The 19,479-nt window shown below is 40.7% G+C and overlaps 1 protein-coding gene across 2 annotated transcripts in view; it reads left to right on the top strand.

The window, feature by feature from the left end:
- Hhla2 (HERV-H LTR-associating 2) overlaps window positions 1–6,691 on the top strand; it is a 63,262-nt gene extending 56,571 nt beyond the window's left edge. Inside the window, exons 6-8 of one of the 2 annotated variants that reach the window (XM_013515059.1) lie at window positions 1,551–1,673; window positions 4,876–4,933; window positions 5,699–6,691. In XM_013515059.1, the coding sequence (XP_013370513.1) occupies window positions 1,551–1,673; window positions 4,876–4,895 (143 nt within the window). In that variant the 3' untranslated portion in view covers window positions 4,896–4,933; window positions 5,699–6,691. Of the gene's footprint in view, window positions 1–1,550; window positions 1,674–4,875; window positions 4,934–5,026; window positions 5,079–5,698 lie in introns of those variants that run through there. The other variant, XM_013515060.1, reaches the window with a different exon arrangement.
- Window positions 6,692–19,479: the final 12,788 nt, after the last annotated feature.

Genomic DNA, 19,479 nt, shown 5'->3' on the forward strand with positions numbered 1-19,479 from the left:
GCTGAAAGTCTTAGGTTCAATTCTTAGTGCCACAAACAACCCCTCAAAACAAAACAAAATAAAACAAAAAGAAAATCAGTTTTCTATTCTCTACTGTAATTTTTTCCATTTTCTGCCTTGTTTGGGAGATGCCAGAACATCTGAAAAGAAGGTCCAGATTTGGGGGGGAGTGCTTATGAATCTTAGAGTCTAGATCTGCCCCAAAGAGCTGCACCAAATTAAACGAAATAAATAATCCTTTCTAAATTGTACTGCTGAATGAGGATGTGACCTTGGGCAAACCCCTGTAAGATGAGGGAAGTAAGGGTCATAGGTAAAATGAGAAATAGCAGTATGTGCTTTACAGGTTTTATAGGATTTTGTTGGGAGGAAATGTGTATGAGAACATAGAGAAAGCCTAGCCTTTCTACTTCACCTCTCCTTCTTTATAAAAATATAGAAATTGGAATGTCTCAAATAGGTTAGATAATGTTTTGTTGCATGTGAAAGATTATTTACTTTATTAAGTAATAACAGTATGTTTATAAAGATCGATGTCTATCATGTAACAGAGGTATTCATTTTAAAGGAAAACTCTTCAGCATTTTTCCACCCTAAACTGGCATTTGTGCTCTAATACTTTCTATTACTCAGCAGGTGGAGATAATAAGATTAGCAGTGTTATAACTTTAGTAACCTAAAGTTCCCCAATTCCTGGCTTCAGGAATCCTTTTAATATTAATTACAATTGTACTTAACTTTTTTGACCAATTTTACATGCTGACATCTGGTAATCTGAACAACTGCTTTGAAGATAACAATATGCAAGATAACAACCATTACTGATTTCCTACCATCTTGTTTTGAAACTCCATATCATTTTTAATTTTTTTTCTTATTTTGTATGCTCTTCATAATAAAGCAATTACAATTCTGCTTAAGACCAGAATTCTAGAGGTTCAGATTCCTCTAGTTTTTCCTGAGAATCTGCAAGCACTGTCTATTAATCCAGAGGCCATCTGTTGCTTCTACTGTTACCTCTGAACTTCATGTCACTGTCTCCCTAGAACACTGTCTCCTCCACACCAAGGGTGGATGGCACCCTTCTCTCATGGGCCCTGAGCCAACGATAGTTTGCAGTTCCAATTATCCTTTGTAAAAAATGTGCTAATTCCCTGATTATAATATAAAATAGAAATTTCAAATCCATAACCACCTCACTGCTGTCCACGTTTTTAGACTCCTTGCTCTTTCAACCATCACCTCCATCCAACCCTAAATTGGTTCATGTCACACTGTCTGCAGGTTTCCCATAACAGACACTGAGACTGGGGAAGTCTTTATCCTTGTGGCAAATTCTCCCATTACCTTGGAGTTTTGACTTTATCTTTAAAGTGCCAATTTATTAAGTACAGAATTTTCTTATGAATTCTGCCTCCCATCTGGAATGCAAAAATAATTAATGTTAAAAATAGTGAACATAAACCACCTCCACCCATCTATTCCCACCCTTCTCTTTTCTTATTTGGTAAATTTTCTTCCAGTCCACAAACTTTCTTTATTTTGTGTAGAACCAAGCCAAGGAAAATCTTCCTGGATAATACCTGCTCTGGTGGCTTTGGGTGTTTGGGCAGTGATCCTGACCTTGATAGTGAACTTCCGTCATAGATGGAGAAGATACCCCGTTTATGGAGGTAATATGGCGACTTTGGCTCCGCCCTGAGTATTGCATGTCCTGCATATCAGAGATGACATTGAAACACATACCCTGCTGATTGCACATACAAATACATCTTACTTTTATGGAGTCATTTTTAAACTTATTCTTTAAAATGCTTTTACATTTTCACTTTAGTATCCTACTAACAAAAATGTATCCTGAGAAAATGATCAAGAGGCTCACCAAGCGTTAACAAGCACATTCACTGCAGCATATTATCATTTCCTTTTTTTTTTTTTACTATTTTCATAAGAGAACTGATTATTTAATTGAAATTTATAGGGAATTTTAAAAACTAATTTTGCAGTACATGTATGATGGGATGATCATCTTTCACTGAAAGATAGCTGGGAAGAAATAAGAAGAAAACTTTAAAAAGTTGTGTTTGATAATCTGACCACGAGTTGTGTTGGTCTCTGTACCTCACCCAGTTGGCTCCTTTGATTCGGGCTTTCTTTTCTCCTGCCCTGAGCTTATTCACATAGCTTGGTGCTTTCCAAAAATGCAGTATTTTTGCAACTCATTTTATTTTAATCCTTGTTAAATTAATTTTTCCTAAATTTTGTGTAACTAACTTGCATTACAGTAATTTAAAATTATACCTTCTGATGCTATGGTCACAATCCTCCCTGCAAACTCCGCATTAATGAACAGCATTTGAGAGATCCAGATGAAATTCAGGTCTAGTTCATCTCCACGTTTTATTTCCACACTGCAGAAAACAGGAACCCAGGAAGTTCACTCAAGTGCTAAGCAGAATTGCAAAGCAGATTTACAAGCACTACCCGAGGCCTCCCACTAACTGGTAGGCCTAAGCCCGCAGAAACTTTCCCTCATTCCAACATCCTCCTGAGAGGCCTTGGGTGTCCTGGGAGGTTGAGGCAGATCCCATGTCTCTTCCATGAATTCCTTGCATTGATATTTTCCTACCACCTGCACTAAAGTTAGAGGATTTTGGTAATAGAGAAACTGAGGCAAGTTGAAAAGGGCCCGATACTGCCCGACAGGTACTTTGATTGTATGGCTACCCCAAATGCCTTGCAGACAATCGCAGCTCACAGCTGCTCTGGGAGATCCTTGCTGTGGCTGGACCAGGCTTCAGTCATGGACCCTTCCCAGATGACTGTACCCTGGAGCCTCTCTGGATGATTCTGTCCCTCTGCAGCCTTCCTCCATCAGATCTGTGAGGTTCCTCTCCCTTACCTGTGATGAAGCAGAAAGTCTGAGGCTGTGTGAGTGAGAGCTCACCATGTTTGCTTTATAAGCAACCTCCCCAGACCCCTTTAATGGGTTTGGCTGTTGTGCTGTTCCCACATAGGCTGCAGCATAAATCCTAGCAAAGTCTCTTGTAGATAGTATATTCTGACCTATTCACACTTGTATCTGGAGTCGAGCGTGCTGATCCGGAACACCAGGAGCTGGTAACATCAGCTGGTGCTGAAAGAAGCCAGCAGCCAGGGCCGGTAACACTGAAGGCCACTGGGAACTGAGAATGACAGAAGGCAACAAAGAATAGCTGGCAGTCACCATCTCTGGTAACCGGAGAGTTCCCAAGACCTACTGTTGGGTCCGAGTGGCAAGGAGATACACTAACACTAAGAGAGCTGAACAGCTGCTGGCATTTTGTATGAATTGAGCAAGAACCCTGTGGGAAACCAATATGGGGACTCTGTCCTAGAGGGCCTTCTAAAGGAGGGCAGACAATGGTTATAGGCCTGGGCAGGCTCCAGAACCAGCCCTTTTTGACTTTGGTCTTTTCTGTGGTTAGGAACCCTGGCCAGTGACAAAATCATGAGAGAATTAGGTTCCAACAGCAGCATCAGTTCTACGCGAATAGGCAGGCTGCTCTTCTCCCTTGCTATTCCGGTCCCTTGGCTGGCCAGAAGTAATCACAGGAGGTAGATCACAGGCAGTTTAGCTTGTCCCACCCCCCAGAATGCCTGACCTATTATAATGATAATCCTAATGTAATGATGGTACTAGATTCAAGTTATGGGAGAGGGGCTACCACACACTGCCCAACTGCACAGTTTCTATATTGGAATTCTCCACAGTCAAGTCTCAGTGGGAAACATAGTGCACAGTTAAAACGACAAAATGAGCACAGGAGAGCAAGCAAGGATGTGCCGGAGGAGGGGGTGGGTAGTAGTTCCCAAAACCTGGAGGGAGGGAGTCACGTGAAATCACTGATTTGTAGGAGAGTGACTTCAGCCAAAGGGCACAGCCAGACCAAGGCCACTTTTCAGTGGAGGAGCTTGGAGCATAAATACTTTTCTCTCTCTCTGATCTTCAACCCATTTAGGGGCCAAAGGAACAGATGTCCTGCTGATAGAGGCCAACCTAGCAAGCTGCTTGTCAGAAAGCAAATAAATTACGGTTCTGGAGGGGCAGTCAGTAGACATAGGCAAATATTGTTAGGATACTGACTAGTTAATAAAACCTCCATGAAAAACATATAGAGTCGTTGTATAAGTGCCACAAAACCTGGCCTACCTCTAGGTCCCTGGCTGCAGCTTCATATGATACATATGGTTTTTTTAGGATGCTCTTTTTTATAATTTTAAAATGTCCTGAATCCAGGATACACACAAAAGACCCTAATTTCAATGTGTATAATATATTTTGCTCATATCCATTGAAACCCTTCTCCAAAATGTAAAGCTGGCAGAGGGCAGGGCAGCAAGGAGGGTAAAGATGAGGAAAAAGGTGTCATGTCCACATATAGGTCTGCCAAAGTAAAACACCTTAACCTGTATAACCAATAAAGAAGAGTAAAACTAAAGGAGGCAGCAGATTTATCAAGGCCTAGAAGGGGAGCCTTCTTTGAGGTATTTTGCCTCCAATTCCCCAGCCACCACTCTGGGGCCCTCCTTGGCCATGACTTTTCCACTGTTAGCCATGGGTGGATATAAAACCAACAGCTCTAAAATGCCAAGAACTGCTAGTCTGCTCAAACTGGGTTTATTTTCCTTGTTGGAGAACCTGAATCAATCATGAGAATTCACTGCTGCTTCTCCTGACATGTTTCCACACTGAATGCATTTGAATGCTGTTTGTTGGGATGAAAACATGAAAGGGGAAGCAAGGAAGGTATTTCTCATAACGTAATTATACCGAGATAGGAATAAGGGAGAATTTGAACGTTTGCCAAGAGAATATTTTGTGGTTTTTTGTAGAAAACAGGAATATCTACTGATGAAGACTAGCAATGATGAAAATTCAGAAGTAAACGTGGTAAGGTCTCATTTCCTTTATCCAGCCATTTATGGATGTAAAACAATCCAAAAAGGCTACTGAAGTTTTGACTAATTTATGTGATCACCTAAGACTTAGGAAGAAAGCGAGAGGATTACAAGATCATACAGCAGAAAAATAAAGCTAGACTTCTCTCTATGCCTGGAATTAAACAGGTTGTTCTTGCTTAAATAAATGGTTGCTCTTATAGTTTCCTATTGCAGAGAGCATTTCCATATTTAATGGCGCAGTGCTCAGATGTACTTATTTTGTGGTGAAAACACGAAACATGGGATTTTGTTGAAGTACAGGGAAGCACAGATCTGTCAAATGGGGAAAATAAAGCCCTATTTTCTCCCAAGATTGACTGCTGACCTACCATGCTTTTCCAGCCACTTCTAGCTTCCTTGGCAACTGATAATTCATGCAGAAATTATAGTGTGGTCACATATTTCCTTTTTTTGCATATCTTTTATCATTTGTGCATTCCACTAATTAAAATACAAGCAAGGGCCCAAAATGGAGTAAACTTGTTTTTCACTGTTAAAGACTCAAGAACCTCTAGCAAGGAGATTAAAATAGATATGATTTAGATTTTGTAGCTACTTATAAAATAAGGGGCTTATGGATCTTTGATTATATATGCAAGCAATAGCATAAAATTCCCTACACTCCCACCCCTCAAAAATCATCCTTAAACACTTAAGATAAAAAGTTATTCTGACTTGAATGATAGATACTTATAGGTCATTTTCTTGGTTCTAGCCTCTTCAAATAGCCAGCCTGTACAGGAAATGAAGACAGACTGTGATGAGCATCTGTAATATACAATGATGTCATCTCGCCCTTCATTGCAATCCAGGCAATGGCCTCGCAGGCCTTTTACCTCTGCAAAGACTGAACAACTCTCTTTTCCAGTGCTATGATTTGAATGTGTCCTCAAAAATTTGTGTAACAGAAACTCAACTGCCCATGCAACAGTTGGAAGCTGGGCCTAGTAAGAGGTAATAGGTCACAAGGGCCCTCGCTGTGGGAGTAGGATAGCAATTGAAGAATGGTATGTTGCAAAATGGGTTTGGTCCCCTCTCAGCCTTGCCTTCTCTTGCCTTCTACCTTTTGCCATCGGATACAGTGAAAAGATTCTCAACAGAGGCCAACACCTCCATTTTGGATTGCCCAACCTCCAATCCTATAAGAAATAAATTTCTGTTCTTCACAAACTACTCATTGTCAAGTATTCAAGGCATCCAGTATTAGATTCACTGCTCACTCACTACTATATAGGCACCATTACTGACCCTCCCACCCACATTATAAGGATGTGAATTTAATTTAACTTAGAAAATAATTGTCTTATTTATTTACTCCTGTTACAGTAAGTACATGAGAATGCAGTGAGTTTCCACCTAGAACTCGGAGGAATATACTACAAGGAGATGATCCAAAATCTGATTAACTGATGAGGGATAAGAGCAGTAGGAACAGGTGACATCTTAGTGCAAGTATGAAAAGCCAGGGCTTGAAAGCAAGACTACTGATTTGAGGCAGTATACCCCAGGATTATATAAATGGTTATATGAGCATAACCCACAAAATTTAGTATGGTAAGACTCAGGGATCCTGCAAAATAAAACTCTTATTATCTCCCAGAATGTTTAGGGGAAAAGGACCTATCAAGAATTGATATCTGGCTGGGCCTGGTGGTACACACCTGTAATTCCAGCACTCGGGGGGCTCAGGCAAGAGGATTGTTGTGAGTTCGAGACCAGCTTGGGCTACAAAGTGAGCTCAAGGCCAGCCTGAACTGCATAGCAAGACCCTGTCTCAAAAAGACAAAAAACAAAAAAAAAAAAAAGAATTGCTATCTGGAGTGAGGATACTATGATCAAGTGACCCTAGCCATGAAGATAATTTAATGAACTCCTCTCAGTTGGCATATAGCTAATCAGCCCTTTAACAGATGCAGCTCTCCATGTAAATTTAATACATGGAGAGAATAGAGTGCCCAGCTGACTTTATGGTTTCTTTCCCTTACGATTTGTCCTCAATTTATACCAAAAGGTCTAATGTTAATGTCTGTGAATTTGTCAGTATAACCAGACTTTTTGTGACTTAGCCAATCAAAGTAGTGGCCATATAGTTTGTTAAAAATAACTGAACCCTGAAGTGTGACATGACTGCCACCTGGTCCAATTTTCTTTATCAGCTCCCCACTGCTTTATAATCTCATGCTTTCTACATAATTCTGTTAACTCAAGTGTTTGCTAAAATGTTATGACAGATGTTCAAGAAGGGTAAAATGTTTAGGCCTCCAACCTCTAAAGGAGATCTACATGAAGATAATGTTCAAGGGCCTGGCAGCTTTGCCTCCAGCTATTTTGGTTCCTTTTATTTAAATTATGCCCAATAAAAAATAATTTTGCTATAATAATTATGCCCAATAAAAAATAATTTTTCTAAATTAATACTCAATAATACATCAAAATAGAATTTATGTTCCCAAACTGAAGTTTGGGATATTCTGACTTTCTTAAGTATATGGTGAGTGAAGAAGTGATAGCATTCTGATTTCAGATTTGGTAATGTAATAATAGAATGTTTCTAAGCAAAATTTGAAGATATAGATATTTTCTGACTATAAATATTGGGTTATTAAAGGATGATTTCAAATTTAATTTGAGGGAAGCTTCTATTGTTCCAGAAAAAAAGTCTTAGAAAACTCCCCATTAACATCCATGCATGGAAGAACCGATACATCTCAGAGGAAGAAAGGAATGTTGAACTGACAGCATTGTACATGTCCACTACAAATTAAGCACATGTAAACTTCGATGTAATTATCAAAAATGAACACTGCACAAATACCAGTAAAAAAATAAGAGAAGTTATATGTGGAACGGTGAGTGTTTTCTTACTGGGTTGAGACTGATGGTAGGGAGAGTGCTGCTGGTTTGTATGTATGTATATGCAGGATATGTATATGCAGTTAACATGGCTGTTCTACTGTCTTGTATTTCTTTGCTGAAAGAAACTATCAATGAGTCCTTGGTTGATCAGCTTTGTATGCCTATATCTGTTTTCATGAGAAACCACTTTGAAGATATCAATATGTAATACAACAAGCATTGTTAATTCCCTACCACTCTGTTTGTAACTCTGTACTGTCTGTACTGTTCCTTTGCTATTTTGTAAAATGTCAACTGTCTGTTAATATTTTCATCCTTTTATTTTTAAAATAAAAAAATAAATAAAAAATAAATAAATACATCATTTGACTAGGTAGTTATCCCGTCCCCTTTCACCCCCAATGTCAAAACTCTCATTTGGCTCTCTGTGCTTGAGGTGGCTCTGATATTCAGGAAAATCAGCCCTGATCTGTCTGAGATCCCCTGGCTATTTCTGTCCTCTTGGTATCAAGGCTGGCTTTAGCACAGGCACACGTTCAATGTGACAGGAGGAAAGGTATTCCCGAGGGCTCCTGGGAGGGTATTTCTGCTTTTCAAAAGTGAAACAGGGTACCGTGTGAGGAAAGAATGCTCAGAGCCATTGTTTTCCTCCTACACAAAGCAAAATACTGGAAGATCGAAGCCAACAGGTGGAGGATTTTAGGCAAGAAATAACTTGGGGATCTTTGATACTTCTGAGTCCCTCAATTAATCTTAGAGCCACCTGTGTGAGTCAGGGTTGATTGCAGAAGCAGGACCATGAGAATGACAGAGAATAGGATTTAGTAGAAGGCTTCAGCACAGTTGTGGGTTCCTGGCCATGGATCAGCTGCACCAGTGTCAGGAAGAGGAGCTGATACAGAGTGAGGACACTCAGGGCGAAAGGGAATCTATTAGGACAAACCGGAACCTGTTTCTGTCACCGCAGCTTCCCTGGTGATAATGGCTGCCTTGCAGGAGATGCAGCTGCCTTGGAATTGCACACACATGGCCAGCACTCTGAAAACTAGAGGAGATGAAGGAGAGCTATGGGTCCAGGGGTCTGGCTTTCCACAGAGCTGTTTCTGATCTTCCATAGCTCACCATTTTTGGCCTGGTGTAATATTCTTGAGTGATCGCAGGGCTTGAGGCCATATACTGACATTACTAGTATGAATTTAATATCTGCTTCTTATATTTGCCTACCAAATCTGGTGCAAAATCTCTTGTGACCAACTTTAGTCCAAAACTATGTAGAAAGAAATTCTGCCACACACCCCTCCTGCTTGACTGAAACAAGTACAAAGCCTACACACCCTTCATCGGAGGTTTTTATGTGTGACACTTTACCTTGCTGGTTCACATCCATACCAGCCTACCAGTGTGCTGAGTATGAAGATTTTACCTGTAAGTCCAAAGTGCCTAACTATAGCCATATCTATATCATGCTGGTAAAAGAAAATCTTATAAACACTGACTATTCATGGCTAAAAATGTAGACTCACAGATACAGGAAAGAATCAAGCAAAATTAGCTGACTTTTGTGATAATCATTTACCAACATTCCTTGGACATTGTGGAGCATAATTTGAGGATATCTCCTATCAGTCCTCTATTAAGGGGCAATAAGGGTGGGAGAACAAACTTTTATTTTTTTTAACATGGGAATTTAAAAGATTCTTGCATTTATTTGATCTTTCATATGAAATGCTAAAAGGTAGTATACTTGCATTTGAGGATCAAAAACAACTCTATTAACCTTGGAATCAATGATAGCCTCTTCAATTTTTACATTTTTCTAATCACCTTGTTTAAACTGCTTTTCACAGCGTCTGAAGATGTTTTCTAAAATGCTTCTTTCATTGGAAACTTGAGATTTTGGCTATAAAAGGCATCTTCCTTTTCCTCCTGTAGTTCTTGTCTTTCACAGAAGCAACTGCCTATTCTTCATGACCTGGGAACACAGAATGCTGGTTGTGTTCTGTGAAATTCCAGTGACTTTCACCAGCAGAGCTCATATGCAGACTCATGCCAAACCCTTTCCTGAGGTAAGCAGACCTCAGCCAACTCTTCATTAGCGTCAAAGGGAGGCAGGGAATTGAGGTGATTATCTGCGTTACACAAGGAAGAACTAGAAGTCACCAAGAGCATGTTTATCACTGTTTCTGCCTCCCCGCTTCCCTGCCCTGGTGAGGGAGAAGATTCTACAGCTGCATCACCAATTTGTTCCACAGTCCAGACACACAATGCCGTCCGAAAACCTTCCTCTTGTGCTTATGACAGTTGAGGGACTGTCAGGTTTTTCTTCTGTGAATGCCTCCCAGAAGTAATTTCTGCTTCACTCATTTTGTTCATTGTTCGGAAGTAGCTGTGACAAAGTCAGCCTTCTGCAGCTGAATGCAACCTGGCCATGTGGGAGGCATCTACCTGCCCAAGTCCATTATGTGGCTTGCACAGAAAACCTGGAATCCATTGCTATCACACTGCTCAAATTGAGCCTGCATTCAAACCACTTAACTACAGTCACTCACTTAGGACATATCCCTGAAATGGCTATTTGGGTATTAACAAGAACCTCAGCAGCTGACATTGTCTCATTCTTCTTGTATTAGATCTAAGTTATTCAGTGTAACCAAATTTTAGTCTTTCTTGTAAGAAATATATTTAGTCTTCCTTAAGGTAGTATTTATCATTGACAACCCTATCAACTTATCTTCCAGGACAATTAGTAATTCATTTATTATAAATAAGAGAAAGGGCTCAGCATGCACCAAACTTTAAAAATGAAAGAAGGGAGCCTGCCTGCACTAGGAACTGTGCTAAGTGCTTTACAGGCGTTCTGTAAAGGGGAGCTAATAACACATTATCCATTCTCTTTTAATTCATTTCCAAGGCCAGACCTCATTTAAAAATGTTCCTGGGAAAATCTCAGTAAGAAGCTAAGGCTCTCCTGCCTCTGCCAAACATTTAGTTCAGAGTACTTTATTACTCTCTCTGCCACTTTGCCCATAAAATTAGGGCACTGGCCTCTACCATTGGATAAGAATAGATATTCAGTGAACCACAGAGATGTAGAAAGATTCTCTTTTATGCTGTGGAGCAGTATTAGAAATAAAAAGCAGTGGCCTAGAAAGCATGACTCTTGCTCCCTTGTTCTCTTTAATTACCTCAATTTTAAACATCTTCCCCCCAGGTCTCCACATTGACATGGTGCAAGGTTATATTCTTGTCTACCATGGGAAGAGTTCACTTAGAATTTCCAGAAGATCCATTTATGCTTTTTACATCATCTTGGCTTCATGGACTTTTTAATATTCTACACAAATGAACAGAAGGACCAAAGCTCAGAGCCTTCCAAATTAACCTGGAATTAAATATTTGAGAAATAAAACCAGAATGTGCTTCCCCCTTAAATGCTTAGCACTTCTATGTACTATCTGGGCAAGCAAAATTTAGCAACTAGAGAAAGATTTTATTTGAACTTGTGTTTTTGTTAAGATTTTAAAAAGAAAATAATTTATTTTTATGTTGGCCTTTGATGATCTAAGTTCTAAAACACCATGTTGTAAGAGTTACAACAGTGTTGAATATCTGCTGTACCTTTCTTCGCAAATCTTTTGCTTTAATCTTGAGTTTATTGACTTGAGATCCTGCTATCACTGCCATTTCCTTTCATCAGCTCATGTTTCTGCTGCTTATATTTGGAAAGATATTGATTGGTGTGTGATTCTATAAAAATAAAAAATGCAAAACTGTATCACTCTCCCTACATAGTTTTTTTTCTCTGACATGAAAAATAATTGAAATACGTGAAAAGAATCTAAACTTTGGAGTAATGAATACCTTACTTGGGTTTGAAATTCAAGGATTTGGATTTTGTAGCAGCCACAAGATCCATGCATATACTTACTGGTATTCCCTAGATATTCATAACCTTATGAGCACTTTCCACTAACTGCATGCAGCATTCCTTTCACAGATCTGCTGTGTGCTGGAGCAACTACGGTTGTTTGCTTTGTAATCAGTTGAACATCTTCTTCTACTTTTATAGAGAGAGGGCTTGACTTAGAAATTATGAGCCAACAGGTAATTAACAGACATAGTGGTGCTTTAGCCCAAATCATTTAATCAATTTAAAACCCCTTATTAGATAATATATCTGAGCAAAACATATATATATATATATCTTATCACTTATCATGTAACTATGGATTTTAACCCAAGGATAGTTAGGGTTCAGTAGAGGACCAGAACTGATGGGAAACAAATTCATTCAATTATGCAAGGGGATTTATTAGTCAGCTGATAGGCTCAGAGGGAAGATAGTCAACAGTGGTTGTCTGTGTGCTGGAGAGCTGGAGGATCCAATAGTTGCTCAGCTCAAGAACCTAGAAGCCACAGACCAAGGGGGAGCAAAGACACAGCAGTAATCGAAGACTGAAGAGTAGAAGCTCTCTGGAGAATCCTTGGTAAGAGTGTGTGCTGGAAAGCCAAGGATATTGGCGTCTGATGTCCACAGGTGACAGGAGGAAAAGACTCACTCCAGCAGAATGGAGTTTTTCAAAACAAACCCACTTTCTTATTCTTTTCTTTTCATGACATCCAGGCTACAAGCCTATTGAATGATGCCTCCCACAGCTGGGGTGGGTCTTCTACCTCAGTTTGACAGACTACATATCAATATGTGTTTATAGTAAATTCTAAGATCAACACAGGGTTCACTTCTAAAAATTCACTTCGCTAGAGGAAGAGAGGCAGTAAAGATGGACACAGAAATCTGAAACAAGTTAGAAGTGGTTGTTGACATTAGTGATCCTCTCACTTGGGAAGGCAAAGCTTTTGATGTTAAAAGCCTCCTTTACATCTCATTGCTGACACACAAAGTAGCTGGTAGTTGCGGTTGTGCACTGGATATCCCTTCGAGAAATCAACTTGCCCCCCAGCTGTGAGACATGCAGTAACCTGATAGCCTCCAACTGCAGGGTCTCTAGGATCTGCCATGGGATTGGTACTGGGGCCATACTGTTCCAGGAAATAACTCGGCATGGCAAGGATTTCTGTGCATTGTGGGACTCCTTTCTGGAGAATTTTTGTGTGGAGACCTGCTCAGAGCTCCACTGCTAAGGTTGCTTGCCTTCCCCCGCCCCCACCATTTCCTTTCGCATGTGTCAGCTCTGCGCTCAGACTGAAGGCTTTCTCTGCCAGATTCTGCTTATGTGCCCCTTTATCTTTCACCAGTGTTACCTTCAATCAATCTCTTGTACTTCTAACTCTACCATGGTGTCTGGTTCATATGGAACCAACTCAACACAATGATTTAACCAAATTTTTTTCCTACCCTTAAAAAATGAGGATATTGTATTTTGCTTCATTTTGTTTTGTTTTGTTTTGTGGGAGTTGAACTCACAACCTTGCACTTGCCAAGTAGGTGCTGTGCCACTGAGCTACAAACCCAGCCCCTATATTTGTGACAATAGCTGTAAGAAATAAATAACATTTGCATTCAGTTTCCTTAATATCGAAGCCACTCAAAGATAAAATGGGGCAGTTGCTTGAAGAGTGGGGGGACACAGAAACTATCTTTATTTTCTATCAAAATTTCAAGTTCCTAATCTTACTTGCTTTATAGCATATTTTCTAGACACTGGAAAAAGTAGATTGAGTTTTCAAATACCAGAGGACCATGAAATTTTACAGATACATGTATATATATCATAGAACAATTGTTGAGTGAGGTCACACTAATTCCCTTTCTAGTATATGGTTGTAGACACTTCCCAGAGAATTTTTACTGGGAAAAGAAAAGCCTTTTCAAAATGATATTTTTCATTTGGCACTGATAAATGGGCTATCACAAAGCACTTTGCTTCATAGTCTGATGGATATTCAGCTGTTACAAGAGAATAGACTAATTGACTCAACACCAACTTTAAATATTTCAACACTAGGTATTGGTTTCAAACCTCTTGATACTTCACATAAATACTCTAATATTTTACATAAAATAGATGCTTGATAGATATTTAACGGTGGGAGATAATTGCATAATTGAACGGATCTGATCTAAGCATTGTGCAAACACTTGGAAGAAATTAGGAAATGCACCTCTGCATTATTACACCAGAAACAATAAGATTATTACAATGAAGAAACAAAGAGAGGACATAATAGCACAACAATGTATTCCTCAGGACAATGAAAACCAAAAAAATTATTGCTTTGGTCTTTTGAGCTGCAATGAAGTTGTTTAAAGGAGAAAACAATAGGAATAATCAATGGGAAAACAAAAAAGAAAATTCCCAGGCGTCATGAACAAGAAGGATTTCACCCCATCAGCATGGGTGGCTTCTCCGCCTTCTTCCATAGGAGAAAAGAATAGCAAACTTCCATGTGTCCATGGCACTTACCACCCACACACCCCACAGGCTTCCTCCTCATGGCTTTGATACACCTCACATTGCTTAGAAAGTGTCAGACTATTTCATCTTAGGAAAAGAACCACTTGTTTAGTAATAAGAGCTGTGCAAGTAGCTCATTTCATCTTAATTAGCTGAAGATGATGCTTCTGAAGTGTTCTGCTTTCTTATCAACACCATGTTTTCTGCTGCAAGGAAGACGACTTCGACATTCCTAACAATTCTGCCTGAGCAGAATCAGGACTGCAGATTTTGCATTTAAATTGTCAAGGAGCTGTAAACGTGGGTGCCTCGGATGTGTTTGTCTTTTGACTGGAGTAAGCTACAGTTGTTCACTGTGAGCGGACTAGAAAGTGACTTTCGGCAACTGCGCTCAACAAACGAGTGAGTGCCCACGCTGTGGCCGGGGACCACTTGGCTTCAGAGTGTGGACTAGGGGGGCCCCTACTCCCCAGGGGTCTGTGTGCTCCACTGGAAAGCAAAAAGAAAGGGCGTGAAGTGAAAGTATAGGCGAAGGATTGCATCATTCTTTTAGGAATTCATTAATTACTTGTAAGAAACCTGCCCATCTCTTTTCAATTACAGTAGTACTTGCTTGAGACCAGTGATAGCAGATTAGATGCAAAAAGCCTTAGAGAGGCCTCTCTTTCGTATTTGCTTTTTCGACCTACCATCGCGAACGCAGTCCTCAGTGGCCTTGAGTTTTTGTGAAACCTGCGAATAGGAGTGGAAATGTCCCCTGATCCAATTAGTCAGAGCCCCATGTAATCCGCAGGTGGCCATCCTGAGCGTCTACCAATCCCTTTATTTACACATTGTTCTCACTCAGCCTCTCACAGGAAGGCAGCTTTCTGAAAGCGCTGCAAACACTAGGTGTGAAAAATAGGGATGATATAAATAGCTTTCCACTTCTAATTGCGAGTTGCCACTCACATTTTGCTCTCTGCCAGCTCTGAAAAAGGACAGACCCAAACCACGGATAGCACAGGAGCCCCAGGAGCGTGAGTCAGTGTCTGCTGCTGAGGGACATCAAATACCCAGAGGGCACTGCAGGGGTCCTAGAGAGCCCTGTGAGGCTGAAAGAGCACATCAATGCAGGGTAAAGTGCAGCCGCACACCTAGGGAATGACTCCTAGGGAGACCTGACAGCTCAGCTCTTTGATGCCCTTTCCAGCACGTGAGCTTCCCTCTGGTCCTCTGCATCCAGCTCACCCTCCAGCGCGGGGACCTACCACCAAACCAGTCGGCAGCAAGGCTGACACCGTATCTGCCAACTGGAGGGTCACATGAAATGGGGTGAAGGGAAAATAGGTCCACTCTCTTTCCAGTAGAGACTAGACAGGGCCCTTTTTGGGAAAACTTTGTCCAGAAGTGAACTGATTGAATTATATGGGCTCACAAAAGAACGGTTAAGACTCTAAAGGAAGTGAAGGGTCAACAGAGGCTTCCCTTCTTGCCTTACAAACCGCACCCACATTCACAGGAGTGTGCGTGCAAGAAAACCTGCAAGGCAGACTACTGTGTTTGTGTCCGCTTTGCATAGTCGGACACGGCATTCACTCATCGTGAGCTTCATTCTCCGTGTTCAGCTCAGACTAAGGAAAGGAGACCCCGAGTCTCACACACCTGTCACACAGCCCTACATCCCTGCCTCTTGGGAGAGCTACAGTAGGAGCCGCCTGTGGCCTCACAGAGTCCTACAAGCAAGATGAACTGCCTCGCACCACGCTGGAGTGCAGCGCTCAGAGCCGGACACAGACAGGCGCCGCCCTCTTCCCTGTGTGAGCATGCGCTCTCACAAAGCAAGCAGAGAAACCAAGCGAACTGCAGATTATATCTGATGGTGTCAAGGGCTAAGGAGAGAAACGGGCAGGAAAGGGCAGGAAAGGGGCAGGGCGTTGGTGGGGAGAGGGCGTGAGCTGCCCTGCTGCCCAGGGCTCCTAGATGTCAGCCCTCCTCCCCTCCTCCTCCGCTCAGAGCCCTGTCCAGGAGGCCCCCTGGTCAGCGGTTTAGAACTGCACAGCTGACTGCTCTGAGGCGCGGCTGCCTGTGCCGCTGACCCCGCCCTCGCTCTCCTCACCCTGCTTTGCAATTCCAGCCAGACCCTCCCTAGGATCCTTAGGGAGGGGCAGCGAGAAAGGCGTGCTCAGCGGGTGCGCAGGCGTCCTGTGGATGAGCCCGCAGCGTGGCTCTTCCGGACCCCTGGCCGCTAGGAGCTTGATCCACAGATACCAGGGTGTTAACAAACAGAGACCCCACTCCTTTATTTTCTAAAAGACTAAATTGCTAAGGAATTTTTTCTTTGTTTTGTCTTTAAAGGTGATTTAGTCAATGAAGGTGAGAAACAGGTTTAGTAAAGCAAATAATAGACATTATATAATTTCACCTATAATTTTTTATGCAATTCTATCAGTTAAGAACGGTTGCTCTGCGTTGCCCGGTCTTCACAGGTTGCAAACTTACCTCCAGGATTCTTTTATTAACAGTGTTTGGAGGTGTGGCCTTTGGGAGGGAGGTAATTAGGGTTAGCTGGGATGAGGCCATGCGAGTGAGGGCTGAATGATGGAATTAGTGGCTTTGTAAGAAGAGGAGGACAGACTTGAGGTAGCGCGTTTGCTGTCTTGCTGGGTGATCCCGTCTGCCAGGGTGTGACACAGCCAGAGGGCCCTGGCCGGATGCCAAGGTCAGGTAAACACCGTGCTTAGACTTCTTAATCCCCAGAATAATAGGCCAAATAAACTCCTATTCTTTATAAATTACCCATTTTCAGGGTTTTTTTTGCCTTTGGAAAATTGACTAAGACAATGATATTTTGATTATATTTTAAAGAAAATTAACTATAAATCCATAGTATCATCAGATCATCTAGGAGATGATGCTGTTGAGGTATTATTGGTTCTAGGATTTAATAGTGGATAAAAATGATGAGAAACAAAAACTAAATCCTGTAATCTTAAATCAGAATTGGAAATACCAGTATCATTCATGTGTTTTTAGGGAAAACATACATATCATAATTCTTTGATTTCATATCTATGAGGTTTTTCTCTTTTACTAAAAGTCTGAGTTGTAATATATGCTTTTATATAAATAATTATATTAGTTCTTTTGCTAGTAGTAAAGAGATAATGTTTTAAAAAGCATATGGAGTTTGATTTTTGTCTTTATAATATATAACATGAAGGATATTTAGTACAGACAAAACACTATAGGTAAAAGTCAAAGGAGTAATTCTTTTTTGTGTATGTGTTATGCCATCAATTTGATATAAAGTTAGCTTTATTGGCTTCCACTGGTATTATAATTTTAGGGACTTCTGGTTTTTTCCTTTGACTTAAATTTATTTTTTAATTGTGAAGAACATAATTATTTATATTATTCAATAAAACTAACTAAATAAACTATATTCACAAGGTCTCACTTTCCTTACTGAATTTGCTTCCTAAGGTAGCTATTCTTATTAGTTTACTTATTGTTATCATTTCTTCTTGAAAATATAGGTAATTGTGTACATTTCCTCATGCCACCTCCCTTGCTTGTATAAAAGGGTGTGAGTCAGCTTGTCATCCCTGGGGGCAAAAGACCTGAGCAAAGCAATTTAAACCAGGAAAGGTATTTGGACTCTTGGTTTCAGAGGTCTCAGTCCATGGTCAGCTGGCTGCATTGCTTTTAGGCCTGTGGCGAGGCAGGGACATCATGGCAGAAAGTTGTAGTGAAACAAAACTGCTCACTTCATGGCAGCTAGAAAGAAGAGAGAGAGAGCTGACCTGGGCGGGCATCCTCCTCTGCTTTTGTTCCATCTGGGTCCCCAACCTACTGCATGGGGCTGCCCACCCTCAGGGCTGCTCTCACCCCTCAATTTGCTGTCCTATCTGCTAATCATCTTTGGAAACACTCCCATAGACACAACCAAAAGTGTGCCACACTAATTTGCTAGTTTCTCACTCTAATAAAATTGAAAAAGAATATTAATCATCATGGATATACACTCTCCACACTGTTATCTTGATCTTTCACCATAATTATTCTGCTAAGGGTAATCTGTAAAATAAATTCTATAGCTCTGTTTTGGTCAGCATATACATGAATGTACCATGAATAAGCACTAGTATTCCATTATACGGATGAACAATCCATGCATAAAAATGATACCTTTTGTTTTCATAGTACTGGGGGTTGAACTCAGGCCTTGGGCATGCTAGGTAGGCACACTACCAGTGACCCACATCGTCAGCATCAATATGCTATTTTTCGTAGGTCTTTTTGAACCATCAAATCTCAGTTGAATATTTTTTCAAAAGAAAAGAAAATTATTCTTTCAATCTTTGTAGTTTTTAGCGTATGCCCATATATCTTCATTGCAATTAGTTCAAAAACTTTAAAAATTCTATTTTTTGTTTTGTTTTGTTTTGAGATAGGATCTCACTATATAGTTTGTGTTACCTTTGAACTAACTATGTAGCCCAGACTGGCCTCATACTCATGACAATCCTCCTACTTCAGCCTGCAAACTGCTGGGATTATAGGTGTGCTCCACCACACCTGGCTTAAAAATTCTATTATATTTTGTTTTATGATACTGGGGATTGAGTCCAGGGCCTTCACATTGAGCTACATCCCTGGCTCTTTGGTTATATACACATACATATATATATATTTAAATTTTAAGATGAAGGCTTTCTAAATCACTGATTTGCCCAGGATGGGCTCAAATGTGCAGGCCTCTTTCTCAGCCTCCCAGGAAGGGATTAGAGGCACGTATTACCTGCGTGGCTAAAAACTCCTATTTTCAAGATGGGTCTTGCTATGTGTTTCAAGAGGCAGGTACTTTATCACTTCTGTCAAACCTTGCTATATCTGCTGTGAGTTCTTGGTTATCATGGGTTTATTTTTCTCCTTTCTCTGAATGTTAGGAAATGGGTATTTTCCAGAAAAAAAATAGGAGCAAAGGCACAGAAACAAGATGGGAGATGGCAAGCGTGTGTTTGGATATGGCGTATCTGTCACGCCCTGTAGAGTACACAGTAGGTGTCGTGAGTGGGAGCAGATGCATTCTCACTTAGCCATAAGAGAGAAGGCACATAATCCAGTCCAAGAAAACTCCTATTTGCTGGCCGGAAGTAAAGCAAGAATGAATGGATATATTGATACCAGCCAACTCTCAGTGATCAGAAAGTGTTAAAAGCAAATATGATGCTGGTGGAGG

The sequence above is a fragment of the Chinchilla lanigera genome, unplaced genomic scaffold (genome assembly GCF_000276665.1).
Source record: "Chinchilla lanigera isolate Chin_1 unplaced genomic scaffold, ChiLan1.0 scaffold00026, whole genome shotgun sequence".
NCBI classification, from domain to species: Eukaryota; Metazoa; Chordata; class Mammalia; order Rodentia; family Chinchillidae; genus Chinchilla; species Chinchilla lanigera.